This window comes from Alexandromys fortis, unplaced genomic scaffold (genome assembly GCF_014885135.2).
Source record: "Alexandromys fortis isolate MF-2015 unplaced genomic scaffold, M_Fortis_MF-2015_v1.1 scaffold_33, whole genome shotgun sequence".
Classification (NCBI taxonomy): Eukaryota; Metazoa; Chordata; class Mammalia; order Rodentia; family Cricetidae; genus Alexandromys; species Alexandromys fortis.
The window spans coordinates 14,597,455-14,614,914 of record NW_026067917.1 but is presented as its reverse complement, the minus strand read 5'-3'; the positions used below and the strand labels follow the sequence as shown (position 1 = coordinate 14,614,914).

Genomic DNA, 17,460 nt, shown 5'->3' with positions numbered 1-17,460 from the left:
GTATATCAGTGTTTGCCCAAATGTAAGTCTGTGTACAACAAGCATGCACTGCCTAAGAAGGCTGGAAGAGTGTGTTCGTTTTTCTAAAACTAGAGTTTACAGACAGTTGTGAGCTGCCATGTGGGTGCAAGGAATTGAACCTGGGTCCTCTGAAAGGGCAGTCAGTGTTCTTAACCTCTGAGCTATCTTTCCAGCCTCTTGTATATTTTATATTGAGTAATATGTATTTATAATTGTTATTTTCTTTTATTTAATTGACTACTATGTCATAGAGTGACCTTTAAATTTTTCTTTTTAGTTGTGAATGAGTATTTTGCTTAGATTTATGTCTGTGTACCACATGCATGCCTGGTGACTGGAAGCCCGAAGAGGGCCTTGGATCCTCTAGAACTGGAGTTAAAGTTGTGAGCCACTGTGTACTTTCTGTGAATCAAACCCAGGTCCTTCAGAAGAGCAACTAGTGTTCCTAACCATTGAACCATCTTTCCAGCCCCTGGTTGGTTTTTCTTTTACTTAAAACCTGTCTTATCTAAGTATGTCAGCTTGCTCTTTTCTCAGTACATCCTTTTCTGTCCATTCACTTCAACTATGTGTGTGTTACTGAAGTAAGTTTCTTACTGTCAGCAAATCATCTGATTTTTTTTTTAAAAATCTATTTAGTCTGTATTTTTTTATTTGGAGAACTTACTCTCTTTCCATTTAAGCCATCATTGTTAAGGACACAATCCTGTCAACTAGTTTGTCCATTGTTCCTCTGTTATTTTGCATTCCCTTTCCATCTCTTGTGTGGGTTTGGGGAATCTGCATGGAAAGGATTTGATCCTGTTACATCTGGGTGAGTCCATTTGCATGGGAAGGATTTGATCCTATTACATCTGGGTGAGTCCATTTGCATGCTTTCATGATTGTTATATATTTTTTTAAAATTTCTAATATTAGACATCTTGGACTTTTTTTACATGACTATGCTGGTGACAGTCCTCATGTTGACTCTCTTGAAGGTCTGTTCCTACTTCATTTCTTGACGATAGCTTTCGGGGTCTGTATTTTCAGCAGCAGATGTTCGGTCTTTGTTTTCTCTACACTCTGCAGATACCACTTGACTCTCCCCAGGGTTTCTGTTTCCAAGTCTGCTGTGGTATAACTGGAATTTCTTTGTGTGTAACTTAAGGATTTTCTCTGGCTGTTTTTAAGATTCTCACTTTGTCTTTTGCTTTTGATTAATATAAGCCTTAAAGGCTATCTATTTCGGTTGAAATATATTTTGGGGTCCTTTGTAACTTCCTGGTTCTGGTTCATTTTCTCCAAGTTTGTAAACTTTTTGGTAGTTCTTTGAGCAAGCTTTCTCTATTTTCCCTTTTCTCTTATCCTAAACTATACATGTAATTGTTGTTTCTCTTGATGGTATCCAAGTCCATAGGCATTTTTGTTCCTGTTTTTATAAATGTACATGCGTGTTTATATACGCTTTTTCTCATTTTTGCTGTGATTGAGCAGTTCCCTATGCATAGATTGTAGAACTTTCCCAACTAATACCAGTAGGTGCTATACTGACATTTTGCCTTGTGGTCACTCCTGTGATGGATCCTGGAGCATCAAGACTCTGGTAGTGGATCTGTTTTCTACTACCAACTGAGCTTGATGTATTTATTGACTTTTGGCATTTTATATGTTTTGCTTATTCCTGGATTTTTGAAGACTTGTCTTTTTGCCTCCGTGATCTGAATTCTCACCTTATTATTGTTAGGATCATTGTCAATTCTTCAGGGTCATGACCTTTTCTCCTTCCCCATATGATCTCCAGAAGCAGATCCCCTTCTGTCTCGGTTTCTCCTGTTTGGATTCCTATCCATCGGGTGAGGACCTTGTGGATTGATTCCTGGCCATGGTCTCTCTGGGGATATGGCTCAGTACTGTGGTATGTTCATTGCTAGTTTCATTGTCATCTTAAGGAGATCTGGAATCACCTAGGTGACAAGCCTACATGTATACCCATAAGGGGTTTTTTAGATCAGGTTAGTCTCTGAGCATGCCTGTGATTATCTTGAAAGTTAATTGACATGGAAAGACCAAGCCTAAAGGAGGACTGCATCATTCTCTGGACTTAGAGTACTTAAACAAGGAGCTACTTAACACAAGTGAGGCAGAGGTATAGAAGGGTAACATTAGAGGGAGGAGACATGGGAGGAGTCCGGGAAATGAAGAGGAGGAGGTGTAATTAAAAATTAAGAAGCAACTTAAAGAAAGAAAATGTAGTTTGAAGTTGCAGTTAACCAAGGAGTAGAATCTTGTAGTGGCAGGAACTTGAGATACCTGATCCCATTGCATGTATAGCCAAGAATGAATTGTGAATGCTTATGCTGCGCTTACCTTCTCCTTTTTATGTGCTTGAGAGCCTAGCCCAGGAAACCAGCATCAATTAGAACAGAAACATATTCAGAGTAATTTTGATGTTCACCTGCTTGCTACTATAAGGCCTTTCTTTACCTGTGTGTATGTGGTTTTGTGTTTTGCTGATTGTCTCTGTCTCCTGCAGCATTATGTGTGCTGTTTGGATTTAAAGTGACAGCATGCTGCTTATTCCTCAGGTATTTGGGGCTGTAGTCTGGGCCACATAAGTGGAGGGCATTCTAGCTTTGCAGAAAGTACTCCTCTGATCTGGAGTTTCCCCAACCTTTGGATAGTGCTGTGAATACCCATGGTCTGGCTCCTAGACTGAGAGAGCATTGATCACAGAAGCACCATTATTCCTGGCTGCCCTGTCTAGTAGGCTTAGCCTGTGGATATCTGTTTTCCAGCACTTTGTTGTTTTTTTTTTTTTTTTTTTAGTTTTTCGAGACAGGGTTTCTCTGTAGCTTTGGAGCCTGTCCTGGCACTAGCTCTTGTAGACCAGGTTGGTCTCGGACTCACAGAGATCCGCCTGCCTCTGCCTCCTGAGTGCTGGGATTAAAGGCGTGTGCCACCACCACCGGGCTACAACTTTGTTCTTTTAAGTAGCATTATTGTGCTAGGGTTCTGAAGGGTAACTGGTGGGTTGGCAGAGAGATATGACTTGGCTTGATGAAGATGAAAGACAGTCAGCACCCTTCTCCCCCTGTGCGCCATTCCTCCTCTGTCACTGTCCCTCTTAGGGTTGCACCTTTGCACTTAGAGAAGTCTTGGGAACCTATAGAAGCAGGTCATGTCAGTGTCTTCATCACATCGCACCCAGGATTGTAGCGGCATCCCTCATGATGAGGTATGGTAGCTTATCAGAGAAGAATGTATTTATTTTAGTTCTGTCTTTTCTGTTTGGCTTTGCTTTTCCTCTTCCCACCCATCACACTGCCTTGATGATCTCAGAGAATTTTTTTTCTCCCTCTGGGCTATGATCAGTGGGGTTTTTTTGGGGGGAAGGGATGGGCCGCTTGTCTGTCTGTTGAGGGCATCTGCATATATGTTCATCTAATGCTGGCATGATCTGGTGTCACCAGCACTTGAGTTCTCCAGAAAGCCTTGGTCCCCACCCCAGAGGTTGTGTTGCAGGGCTGCCTACAGGTTTGGTTCTGTCTGTCGTACTGTCCAGCTTGAGGCCTAGCTCTTTGCTTGACTTGAGTAAGAATGGGCTTTTGTAAGTAAGAATAGTGATAGACAGGTATTCTTGAACCTGTCTGTTATTTTTCACTGTGATGGGTGCCTGCATGAGAGAGAGACAGAGAGAGGGGGGGGGGGGCAGAGCTGCATGTGCTCTGTACAAATAGAAGCTTTATCCTGCCTGCATAGTGCAGCTTCCTTTCCTCAGCGCTCTGCCACTGCATGACCTTCATTCTCTGTGTTTTTAAAAGTTATTCACGGCCAGGCAGTGGTGGAGCACACCTTTAATCCCAGCACTGAAGAGGAAGAGGCAGGTGGATCTCTGTGAGTTCGAGGCTAGCCTGGTCTATAGAGGGAGTTCTAGGACAGGCTCCAAGGCCTTAAAAACAAAAGTTATGTACTTATTAAAGTTGGTTGCTGCAGAGTTATGGCTTTCCTTTGTCTTCTGGTGTTTTTGTTTGTTGGTTTGTTTTTCTGTTTATTTTAAGCATCTAGACCTTGACCTTTAAGGTTAGTGTTTGAAACCAACTGTATTTTCTCTACGTGTTTTTGTCTCACTGCTGCTCTGGCTCTGCTCTTGTAAGACAGCCCCCTCCCCCCCCTTTTTGGAGTGCATCTTTTGGACTTCAACTTTTTTACTGCTGTCATCAAGGACTCTAGCTTTACTTATTGTCAATATTTACTTAAAGTCACCCCCCCCCCCCCCCCCCCTTTTTGGAGTGCATCTTTTGGACTTCAACTTTTTTACTGCTGTCATCAAGGACTCTAGCTTTACTTATTGTCAATATTTACTTAAAGTCAATATTTACTTTATAAGTTACAGAAGCCTATGGAGAAGGCTCAACTGTCAGTAACCAGTTCCTCTTGGCCACAGCTGATAACAAACTGGGGCCTTACCCGTGCGTACTTGTCAGTTCATTTGTCTCTTTAGTGAAAAAGTTATAAATTATTCCAAAATTCTTATCACTTGAAGCTAGTTTTTGTTTTGTTTTCTCTGGAAACTATTTTAACACTTGGAGAAATATGCTGATTAGATGGGGTATCCTCTGCCCTCCCACACTTTTCTCTCCCCTCAGGTTCTTCCACTCCCTTTCTTAGACATCTCTATATCCTGCTGTCCCTGTGTGTCAGGTGAATTTAGAAATGAAGTCTAGGAAGAATATTCTGCTTGAGGTAGAACTTGATAGAATAATTATGTCTGTCCGTGTGTGGGGTGTCAAGTATGTTGGGTGTGTGGGTGGTAGAGATCAAATCCAGGGCCTTGTTCATGCATAGCAGGTACTCTACCACTGAGTAGCCCCACCTTTAGTTACTGTGTCTGGAGTGCAGTTTTGAAAAATCAGATACAGTTTCAATGTTGTTAAATCTCTTACTAACAAATACAAAAGCCTCACAGCTCTTTTACTTATTGGGATGGAGGATTCAGAAATTACCCTCAACACATTAAACAATCTTTGTTTTACTAGGCGGGTGCCAATATTGACACTTGCTCAGAAGATCAGCGGACCCCATTGATGGAGGCTGCAGAAAACAACCACTTGGATGCAGTGAAGTACCTCATCAAGGCCGGAGCACAGGTGGATCCGAAGGTACCCACCCAGTCAGGTTCATATTCTTATTTCGTGTGTAGATGTTTCTTAGATGAACAAGAGAGAGTTTCTCCTTGAAACTTCTGCAGTAACTTGTTGCTGTCGGACATTTATGCTGTGGTCTAACATAGCATCTTTACTTACTTGGTGTCACTGTGATAAAATGCCGGATAGAATGACTTAGGGGAGTAAAGATTTATTTTGGCTTATGATTTCAGAGGGATTTAGGTCTCTCATAGTGCAAAAGGCATGACAGAGTAGCAGCAGCAACTTTTTAATGTGTTGACAGATCAGAGGCAGAGGATGTAAGCCATGTCCAGTAGCATGTATAACCTGCAGAGGTCTGTCCATGGTGACCTGCTTCTGCATTCAGGTCCCACCTTCTGAAAATGCTACAGATTTTAAGTTGGGAATCAGACTTTTAAACAGCCTTTGGGAGTGTTTCTGATGCAAACTATAAATACATGGTGACCTGGCCTATTAGTAAAGATTCCCTTGTAAGCACTAAATTTACCTCTGTGCCAATAATAGACAAGTCAGCCAATAAGGAGTTGGCCCTGAAATTTTTCTTCATTTATTGTGCTTTCCTGCTTCTGTTTAGAGCTGTTAGACAAGAAAAGAAGTAGAAGATACCCAAATTGAAAAGACTTAGTTCGTACTTGATGTCATCTTATGGGTAGAAGTTATAAAGGGTCAAGAAAAGTGTCATTGAAGTAATGAACTAATTTACTATAATAGGGCACAAAACTGACACAAATAGCAATTTCCTCCTTCCCTCCCTCTCTCCCTTGAGAGAGGGTCTTATATTGTGAACTTAGTGCTTGTGATCTTCCTGCTTCAGATTCCTGAATACTGGGGTTATAAGTGTGTATCACCATGTCTGTCATATATTTCTATATTCTTGCAGTTAAATTTTCCCAAAAGGAAGTTGAGTTAATTTCATTTATAGTAATATCAAGAAGGAGTATGTTTAACCAAAGAGGAAAAAAAAAAACCTTAACACAGATAACTCAAGCAATTGTTAAAGGAGACAGAGAGTTTAGTATATAGCTCAGTTGGTAGAGCGCTTGCCTCAGCACCACATAAACTATGTGTGGTGGTTACACCTTAATTCTAGCACTTGGGAGGCAAAAGGCTGGAAAACCAGAAGCTCATGGTCATCTTTGGTTACATAGTGAATTTGAAGCCAGCCTGGGCTACATGAGACCCTATCTTTTTTTTTTTTTTTTTTTTAAATGGGAGGTCATTTTCTGTCTGTGTATATTCATGTAACCCTTTTCAAGATTCCAATGATATACAGAAATATCCAGCCTAAAGTTTATACATATTTTTCAGGAGATCTAGAATAATTGAACAAGTTTGAAAGAGAACAGTCTCTGTGGATTTAGACTTCCTTATTTCAGATGTTAGTACAAAGCTACAATAAGGAAAGTGGTGTAGTACAGTTATATAGATGGAGCCGCACACCAGGAGAATTAGATGATAAAAAATCTCAGAAATAAGCCATTTCTTGTGTTTAAGGCAACTTTTCAGCAAATGGTGCTGGGAAATCTTAGTATTTGTGTGTAGAAAAATGTGGTCATACCATATATATATATATGTAAAGTGATCAAAAAATTGAACATAATAGCTATAATTATATACTTTGCAGGATAGTAAAAGCCATAATCACAACACTCACAATGCAGAGGTAGGAGGATTGTCCACACATAGCACCTCAGACCACACCCTAAGGGCTGGTGTCCCAAAAGCTATATGCTGAATGAATTTTCACATAGTAAGCCCTGAGCATTAGGTTGTGTTGGATCAGTGGGGACTGGACTTCACAACTCTGTATTTGTTGGTGTTTTGTTTAGTAGTCACCATTTGTTGCAAAAAGTTTTCTTGATGAGGGATGAGAAGTACTGTGGGTATAAGGGTAAATATTTAGGATATAGTTAATAATTTTGCTGATTTAATAGAACACTTTTAAAGATTTATTTTTAATTATGTGATGTATCTTTGTGTAGGTATATGCATATGAGTGCAGGTACCTGATAACAACCAAAGAGGGCATCAGATTTCCCAGGATTTGCAGGGAGTCATAAGCCACCTGGTATAGGTGCTGAGAACTAAACTCAGGTCCTCTACCAGAGCATATGTGATTTTAACTACCAAGCCATCTCTTTCCAGCACTAAAGATAAATTTTTACTCTTTAGAGAAAGTACTAAGAAATATAGCCTAGTTGGAAAAGTAAGGTGAAATCAGGAAAAATAGTTTATGTAGGTGCCATACAGGAAGTGCATAAAACCAGGTGAAACAAAGAGAGAACATAGAAAAGTAGAACATTTAAACCACCCGTGTCAGTTGTTTTGGCTACAGAAGGAAACTCTGTGATGGGAAGTGTGTGCATGTGCACATTCTCCCTCCTCCACGGCATCTTAGAATGAAGATGAACATGGTATGAGAGACAGGGTAAAACATACTTTCGCTGTGCAGATTATAAACCTGGAGGTCATATTTAAAAGATGAACAAGTAGAACTTCAGAAACTAAAAGGGAAGATTATCCTTATGATTTCATAGTAAACAAATGAAAAGAAAATTGACAAGAACATAAGTAGCCCATTGAAGATGAAATAGCAGTTTTATATATAAAAGAATAACTCAGCCTTTAAATTCTAAGATAGCATTGTAATGTTGAAAATACCTGGCAAAGTACAGAGCTAAAGGCACATGTGTTAGTGGGTGAGTTGAACATTTCCTGAGTCGTAGCTTGTCTGTCATACTAGTAAAGTGGAGTCCTGGTTAATTCTTAGGTGTCTGACCCTGGTACAGGCAGTGAAGGAAACATTGTATTGTTTAGCACATCTTTAAATAGCAAAAGATAAGAAATAGCTGTATGTTTCTTTGCTGGGAAATAGAGTCTAGGGCTAGTTTTACCTCAGCTAAACACAATCAATGAGATGGTTTCACATCTAAGAGCTCTGGCTACTCTTGCAGAAAACTGGATTCTATTTCCAGCACCTTTGTTGTTGATTTATAATAATCTGTAATTCTGGTCCCAGGGGATCTCATACACTTTTCTACCTCCATGGCATGTGGTACATAGGCTTACATGCAGCCAACACACACACACACACACACTATAAAGACACACGGCCATACACATATAATAAGTTGGAAAAAAATAAAGACAACAAATGCATGTTTCAATGTTATCCTCAAAGAAAACTAGAAGTACCACACCGAACTAAAAAGGAGTTGTAGAGGACTTGTTGAATGGTGCACACTATTATAAATTAGTCAAGATCTCTGCTGTTGGGTTATAGAAGTATTGAGATACGTCAGAAAACTAGACACTAAATTCAATATCCATTGGCCTGGGGGTGGGGGTGGGGAGGTAAATGAAAAAGGAAGAAAGCTGTGTAAATGTGTCTATGATGGGTGTGAGAAAAACTTCAGTTGTACTTGAAGACTACTCTACAACTGACTGTTTTGACCAGTATACCACTGCCTTTCCCTGCTAGAAGCCCTTGCTATTTGATACTTCCATGTCTTAGTCCTATGCGTTTCCTTTGGCTAAAATATTTTTCAGTCCAACCCCCTTTTACTCCGCCTGCCTCTTGTCCTGACCACATACACACATCTTGGTGTCATGAAGCACAAATGTATGTGTATGCATGTATGTACACATGCCTGTGTTCCCTGCTGTGTAATAAGTAATTCAGCTACCAATTCTTTCTGCCATGTGTGCCATCACTGTTCTTAAAACCTGCAGCAGCCGGGCGGTGGTGGCGCATGCCTTTAATCCCAGCACTCGGGAGGCCAGCCAGGGCTACAAGAACTGGTTCCAGGACAGGCACCTTGTCTCAAAATACAAAACAAAAACAACAAAAAAAAAAAACCCTGCAGCAGTCTTCCAGTGTCGTTTGCCAATATCTGTGCATGGAGTGGCACATACAGACTCCTCTTCAGAAGAAGATGGACACTCTATTTAATATCAGATGTGTGTCTAATGATGTGCTAAAATCTAGTGTTTTGGCTTTGAGATAGAAAGTAGAGAGAAAGTTAGTAGATGTAAGCCGAATACCAAGATGTGAGTAGGGAGACTTGTCTTTAAGAACAATAGCCAGCTCCAAAGCCACAGAGAAACCCTGTCTCGAAAAACCAAAAAAACAAAAAAAAAACAACAACAACAAAAAAAAATAGCCAGTATATCCTTGTGACCAGTGAAAACAGGAGCAGAGGAGCAATGCCTGGCTTGGGATGTACTCTTGTTTTGGTTGTATGTAGCTGTTGGAACTTCTTGGTCAGTGTGTTTAATTTGTTGTTGTTGTTGTTATTTAGTATGATGTGTATAGAACCCAGGAGGAAGCAGAAACAAAAGCTAATGAAATACGCTCAGCACCGAAGGATACAGAAGCAGTAATGTGGCTGAATTGCATCTGTAGGGAGAGCTTACCTGTTGCCTTTTTTTTTTTTTGCCTTGTTTTGAACTCTCCGGCTGTGGATGACTCTTACTGATCAATCCACTCTGTTTTCCATGTGCTCTGTGATCATAGTTAGCTCTCCAAAGTTCTTTAAGGAGCAGCTATGGCCTGGATAGGCCCCATATTCATGGTAAAACTGTTCCTCGCAGGAGCTGGCAAACCATGCTGGTTATGACAAGAAGGCTGGGGGCTCTCTAGTTCAGGGAGGGTAGAAATGGACAAGTTTTTTTATCAGGATATCCAGATTATGTAGGTATATGTGATTAGAACAGGGTTTCTTCCAACCTGAAGGTCTCTTTAGTTGGGACAAAGGACTTGGTTGAGTCTTAGTATTCTCTGTGGACCATGAGCCTTTGAGACAAGACTGGCCTGTCTTCAGTTGGGTGAAGTTCCTCCCTTAGACCTGGAGCATAGGTTCCCTGTGGTTTGTACTAGGAACTAAGTCATACGTGGTTTCTCTGTATTGAATGGCATTTGTATTGCAGGATGCAGAGGGCTCTACATGTTTGCACTTGGCTGCCAAGAAAGGCCACTATGAGGTGGTTCAGTATCTGCTGTCAAATGGACAGATGGATGTCAACTGCCAGGTAAAGCCATACATCCCATGCGTAGTTGTCCCACCTCTTTCATGGTATCTCCTTCTCTTAGTTCGGCTCCTTAAAGACCCACAAGTCCTGAAAGGCCTTGTCTTAGTTTCCAGTGCTGTGATAAATACCATGGCCAAAAGTAACTTAGGGAGGAAAGACTTTATCACCTCTTATAGGTCACACTTCTTTATTGATGGAAGTCAGGGTCGGTACCTGGAGGCAAGAACTGAAACAGCGACCATGGAGGAACACTGCTTACTGGCTTGCTTCCCATAACTTTTTCAGTTTGCTTTCCTATACAAGACCACTTGCTCCAAGGGTGGTAGTGCCGACAGTAGACTGGGCCCTTTCACATCAGTTATGAAACAAGAAAATGCCCCCACAGTCTTACCTGCAAAACCAGTCTGATAGAGTCATTTTTCTGAACTGATGTTGTTCCCTTTTTCCAGATAACTCTAAAGATGACTTTTAAAAAAAAATGGCTTGCACAGGCCTTACCCCCACATTCTCCACCTGCTCGGGCCTTTCTGCTATACTTGGCTTCATGGCTCTGTCCTTGGTATTCTGCCAGGCCTCCTCGTGTCTGTTTAGTGTCCCCCAAACTTCCATGTCCAGGATAGCTTCTGCCCTCCCTTAGGGCACCCAGGCTTCCTTCCTAGATTTATTTGTCCCTTGGTACTGCCATTGTTTCACTGTGTGTGTTTACTGACCTGATCGCCCTGTTGTCATGGGTTCTCTGACCTTTGGGCCTTATTGGTGCTAAATACACAGTAGATATCTACAAATGCATGCCAGCTCAGCAGTGATCTACGAAGAGCTAAAGTCAAGACTGTCCACACACACCATGGTAGGCCCTTTGAGTTTTGGTCTGGAGCTGCATTTCCATCTCCCTTATCTCTGACCTTTTAGCCCAGGTACTTCTTGCCTTTTAGTTTTGGGCCTAGTTTCTTGTACTGTTTTGTCTGTGATCTTCTGCCACATAGACTAGAAAATAGCAGCTTTTTCATTATCTAAGTAATATGGCCTGATTTATTTTAACTGCCCCTAGCATTGTTTGTTTGTTTGTTTGTTTATTATGTACACAGTGTTCAGCCTCCACGTATGCCTGTAGACCAGAAGAGGGCACCACATCTCATTACAGAAGGTTGTGAGCCACCATGTGGTTGCTGGGAATTGAACTCAGGACCTCCAGAAGAGCAGTCAGTGCTCTTAACCTCTGAGCCACCTCTCCAGCCCCCTAGCATTGTATCTTTATTCATCCTGTTGGGTTACTGTGTGATATTCCAATCCTTGTCACTGTGGGCTGGCCTTTGATGCAGCATGAGTATCCTTATGTCCTCACTGTTTCAGATGATGCCAGTAGTCAACTACAGAGAGATCATCTTCATTTGTGGAGGCTGTGTGTGCCTACAGTGACATGCAAGTGTGGATGTACAGGAAAAACCTTTGGAGGTGTTGGGGAGGAGGCTGTCTCGCAACTCCAGATTGCTAAGTGGCAGCAGAACATACAGAATAACTTTTCTGATTGAAACGAAACTATTTAACACACATTGATCTCAACCATAGTGGTAGGAAGGCAACTCATGAGATTCCTAATGGACCTTATAGCCATGATTGGTCTCTTTGACCCTGGCCTTTAAAAAGAGGCAGTGGCAATTCTCTCTGTACCTGATACTCATCAGTCCATCTGCTGTTTGGTCTTGTGCTTAGTCATCAGAAGGGAGGGCCAAGGGCGTGTTTGAAACATTGTATTCATGCTTCCCACAAAGCTTGTTCTGGGTCCTCCCTGGGTTTGTTCAGGCTAACTGAATGTTCAATCCAGACAACAGTGTTGGCTGGAACAGAGAGGTCAGCCAGCAGCCTACCTCCCCTATTGTCAAGGGACTGTGCCTTTGGTGGGAGCCAGGTCCCACCTTTGACTTATCAGAAAACAGTTCTCTGAGCAAACTTCCTGAGCAGGCTGCATGAAGGTTTTTTCCTGTTTGCTGTCTGATGGTGGTATCTCTTGTCTCTTACGCTCAGGATGATGGTGGTTGGACGCCTATGATCTGGGCCACTGAGTACAAGCATGTGGACCTGGTGAAGTTGCTGCTGTCCAAAGGCTCTGACATCAATATCCGGGACAATGTGAGTTTTTCATAGTGGTTTAGAAACCTTAAGGACACAGTCTCTTAGAAGGCTTGAGGGGCTAGGCCACTGGGCAGCTTCCTCTGTCTGTCGGGCCTTTGGTCTCAGAAATGTAGTTCTAGCACATGGTGGTTATTTTGGCCCTTTGTAGTCAAATTTCACTGACCCAACATGGAATTTGTATTGGGTCCCTGCAAATCTGGCCTCTGTGTAGGAGATTTGAGGGGTGTGTGGCTTGTGTGAATCTCTGTCCTGTACTTTTCTGCTGGTTCATGTCCCTGACTCACTTGGAAGGGGAGCCTAGCCATGATGATGTTGATTTTATAGTGACTATTTTGAAAGAGAAAGAAATGCGAATGAACTGATTTAAGATACTCTGAATGCCTAGTTTATGGAGTCAGTTCATTTGCCCAGAAACTATAGAGTCCAGAGTTAGAGAAATAGTTTTGTTATCCCTCTAGATATTATGTGACTTTTCCTGAGGATAGTTGAACAAAAAACCTAAGTAACAGACCAAAGAAACAGTTGTACGCATCTATATAAAGTTCATTTCCAGAGGGAGACGCAAGCGATTTCTACTCCTTTTTTGAAGGTCCCTAGGAAAAACTGATCCCACCAGAGTTTACTTTGGGAAACCAGTAAATACATTAGGGTGGGACCTCCAACATTAGTCTAATCAAGACAGTCGCTTCACAGACTTGACCAGAGGCAGAGCTGATCTGGCCAATCCTTAGCTGAGATTCCCTTTTCCTAGGTGACTCTAGGCTGTGTCAAGTTGACAATAAGAACTCCCCAGCACAGATGTGTTGTTGGCTGGTGTGTGCAGCTTGTGGGACCTCAGGGGCCTATCCTCCTCAGCCAGGAACTCCTAGGAATGCAGTCTACTTCTGTCCATGAGATTCTCACTTAACAACCTTATGGCTTCCAAGAATGCCTTCTTCCACCCATGCACTGTGCCCTCATTCAAACTCTTTTAACTGCTATTTTTATGGTTCTTCCAGATGCTTTTCCAAATTTGCAAGTTACTCAAGAGTTATATAATGAAGCCTTGTTACAGAGAGGGGACAAAATCTCTTAAGGGCTATCCCAGTCCATTCTAAGCAAATTGAAGTTGGGTAAAAACTAAAAACTAAAAAAGAAATGTTAGCAAGGTCCAGTGCAGCATGTAAAGATCCTATCACTTACATGATTTGTGTTTAAAAGCAGTGTTTGGTACAGTTACGTGAGCGGGAGACATTAGTCCTTCTACCCTTCCATAATGCAGCCATTTTTCATGGGCCATCTGGCTTTATTTTAGGGTACTGCTGAAATTCCTGAGTTTTAGCATTTTCTTTTTTTAAAAAGTTAAGTATTATATTTAGGGATGAGGTACACATATAACAGGCTATATGGAGGCCTGAAGACAATTCTCAGAAGTCACTCTGGGTTTTTGTTGTTGTTGTTGTTTGTTTGTTTATTTTTCCTTCTTCACCTTTATGTGTGTTCTGGGGACCAAACTTAGGCCATCACACTTCTTTTACAAGTGCCTTTACTTGTTCAGCCATCTTGTATCTTAAAGGTCCCCAAAATTTATATAAGTGTTGCCCAGTCCTTTGACTTGCATAGCTTTGTTGAGAAATGGGTGCCACTTAGTTCCTGCAATATGGAAGGATTAGGTAACTGTCAAGCTTGACTTTTGGTTGTTTTGTTAGTTAATTAGTTTATTATTTAGCTCTGACTGACCTGGACCTTACTATAATTGACCAGGCTGTCTTAATCTCACTGAGATCTGTCTGCCTCTGTCTTCTTCAATTTGAGGTTAAATGCATGTGTCTCCACACTTAGCCCTTAACTTTGTTGTTTATATAGTATAACACTTTTTTATTTTAGCCCCTCTGTTGACATGTGGTTGTGGACTACATGAATTTAAAGTGCACAGTGAGGATGGTGAGCACAGCCATTCTCACACTGAGCTCTCCACGTCTGGCCTTCTTCCTGGATCTTACCCTTGGAGACTAAGCCTCCTCTGTGAGAGTGACTGTCCTGGGTTCATTGCATACTCTGCTGGTGCCTCTTTCCTGTTCCCTGAAGTGTCTATTTATGTGGCCACTACTGATCCTCTCTTGGTAGATACATGGCTGTTACAGAGTTGATGTAAATATTTGTGCCCTGACTTTCCCCAGATGAGTCCTGGAAATGGGAAGTGTCTAGAGGAACCACCATGTTGTCTCCAGAGTTTTGGGCTGTTTGTGGCTTCTTAGAGTCTAGGTACTTCCATACCCTCTCCAGTGATTAGTATGTTAGTTCTGTATAGTTTAGACACTAACATAGGTAGAGGTCATCTGGCAGTTTTAATCTTCATTCAATTTTTACTGTTGATATTATCATCCTCTTGTGGGCTTTTTTGCCGTTTCATACAGTTTTTGTCAAAGATGTATTCAGATCTTTAGTTCCTGATTTATTGAGTGGCAGTTATGTGTTGCAGGAGTTCTAATTGGTCTTAATAAAAACCTGGAGCCAGATAGTGGGGTAAATACCGAAAGATCAGAGAGATAAAGGAGCAAGCCACAGCCAACTCTTACCTTGCTAACTCCTCAGCCTAGAAGGAGCTGAACCCTGTTTCCTCCTGCCTTACATTCCTCTTGTTGCTCATACATGCCCCTTCTGTCTGTCGGTACAGACACCCAGACCTCTATCGCTAATTAGTGGCTTGCTCTGCCCTCTGATCTTCAGGCAAGCTTTATTTGTTAGAGTATAAACCACATTTGTCGTTTCTTGTTTTGTTTTATTTTTTGTTTTTGTTGTTGTCCCTCCCTTCTCATGATAGGATCTCACTGAGTAGTTTTGACTGGTCAGAAACTTGCTGTGTAGACTACACTGGTCTGCAAAAATGCTAACACTACTGTAGCTGTGGATCCTGCTCCCTGTATTCTATTTAAGACACTGTTGCTTAGTGGACGTGATGGTTTATGCCTCTCACTCCCAGCACTTGAGATGCTGAAACTGATGAATTGTTATGAGTTTAACCAGGCTGTGCTGTGCTAAAGTAAAACCCTATCTCAAAACAAACAAAAACAGCAACAGCTAAAATCACAGCTTAACTGAAGGTGATTTTCTCCTGTCTTTTTACAGTAGCATATAGTTTTTACCTTTGCATTTAAGACTGTGGTATATTTTGAATCAGTTTTTGTATATGGTGTGAGATGTGGACGAATTTTTTAGTTTTTTGAGACAGGGTTCCTCTGTATAACACCCTGACCATCCTGGAACTCACTTAGTAGACCACACTGGTTTCAAACTCAGGTCTGCCCACCTCTACGTTCTGAGTTTTGGGATTAAGATGTGCACCACTACCACCCTCCCCATGTGAACGCGGCAGTCTTCTGAAGTGGAGAAGGCCGTCCTTTTTTCATAGAGCTGACAGGACATCTGTCAGGATCTCCTCACAGACACTTGAGCTGCTGCAGCACATGTGGCAAAAGAGCCTTTTTTTTTCCATCTCCTCCTTAAACTTTTTTTTTTTTTTTTTTTTTTTTTTTNGACAGGGTTTCTCTAGCTTTGGTGCCTGTCCTGGAACTAGCTCTTGTAGACCAGGCTGGCCTTGAACTCCTAGAGATCTGCCTGCCTCTGGGATTAAAGGCCTGTGCCACCACCGCCCAGCTCCTCCTCAAACTTGAGGCCATTTTTCTCTGCATTATCTGTGAGTATATTGTGAGTCTTGGTCACATGCTGTGATTGAACAGGGTTCACTTATGGGAAGACTGTACTTTGGGTGACTGCCCCTCCCTTGCTGGACATCTGTCCCCTGTTGCTCATTCCTCCTGTCACTCATGCTAAGCTCCCATTCTTCATGGCAGATTAGTCACTATCCTGCCCCATCTTTGGAAGATGCTTTTGCTAGGTGTAGAGTGCTTTCTGGTCAGTGGATTTGATGTTGCGCATGTCGCTTGGTAGAGCCCTTATTTAAGATGCTTTGGAAGTTGTACTTTTTCCTTGTTTCTTTGTGTATAGTACATTGTTTTCCTTCAAGCTATTCTAAAGACTTCTTGATGTGCCTTGGTGTTATTTATTTCTGTGTATGTATAGATTGATTGGATTTCTTAGATCTGTCATTTAGGGTTTTGGTCAATTTTTGAAATTTGTAGTTGCCCTTTCTTCAGATGAGCCTTCTGCTTGTGTTTCAGGAACTCTGGCTGCACATGAATTAGACTGTAGGAACTTGTCCTGTGATGGCCTTGGATGGTCTTATCAGCTTCTAGAAACTGGTTTTCCACAAACCTAATATTTGGTTCAGCTGATTTTATTGTATCCTCTAAATTACTGTTCTTCATTATTAGACTTAGTTTAATCACCTTATTAGACTTGGTATTGAGCTCTGAAAGTTCTGTGTGTTCTTTATTGTGTGTTGGTGGGAAGAGAGTGGGAGGGGTTGTTTTTAATTTTGCCACATCTTTGCTTAGTTTCTGAGTGTGGGACCCAATTATACCAGGTACTTAATGGCAAGATTTGCAATTTCAGTATCCATACCAGTTCTGATTTGTCAGTGGTCATTTTTACTGCCTGTTTATGTGTCGGGAGCTTGAAGCCAGATGCCAGTTTGCTGTTAATGGGTACTTTCCTGTCAGTGCTTTTCAGTTCTTTTTGTGACAGTCACTGATTGATGTGAAGTCTGTCTGATTATATTGAATTATGTTCTCTGGTCTGGTCTGATGAGTCTACAGCAGTTCTTACTGCTAAAGTGGGTTCTACCTGGGTCTCAGCTTATGGTCTGTAAGTGGATGGTGTGCTTCCTGCCTGGCTGAAAGACTGAGGGTCTTTGGGTGTTTTGTCCCAGGTCTGCTGGTGTCCCTTATGGGGAAGCCCAGTCTCCACAGACTCTTGTAGCAACGTCTTCTGTTCTGGTTTCTTTGGTGTAAGGCGACTCCAGCTCCCTTATGCGTCTCTTCTTTGCCCATGTAGAATTGATGACTATGATTTCACACCATTCTGTTTCTCATTTCTCGCTGGTGGGAGAGTATGATCGGTCATAAGTGCCAACTCTTCTATGGAAGTGAAGCTGCTCAGAAGTTCAGGCCAGCATTGTGGCTCTGTAGAGTAAGAATTTGCCTAAGAGTAGAATCTTTTTTTTTTTTTT

General features: G+C 41.7%; 1 protein-coding gene across 7 annotated transcripts in view; it reads left to right on the top strand.

Annotated features, from left to right (window-relative positions):
* Positions 1-17,460, top strand: part of Ehmt1 (euchromatic histone lysine methyltransferase 1) — a 105,275-nt gene that overhangs the window by 66,659 nt on the left and 21,156 nt on the right. For 6 of the 7 annotated variants that reach the window (XM_050139896.1, XM_050139897.1, XM_050139898.1 and 3 more), the window contains 3 exons: positions 5,040-5,162; positions 10,119-10,220; positions 12,243-12,347. In XM_050139896.1, the coding sequence (XP_049995853.1) occupies positions 5,040-5,162; positions 10,119-10,220; positions 12,243-12,347 (330 nt within the window). Of the gene's footprint in view, positions 1-5,039; positions 5,179-10,118; positions 10,221-12,242; positions 12,348-17,460 lie in introns of those variants that run through there. The other variant, XM_050139899.1, reaches the window with a different exon arrangement.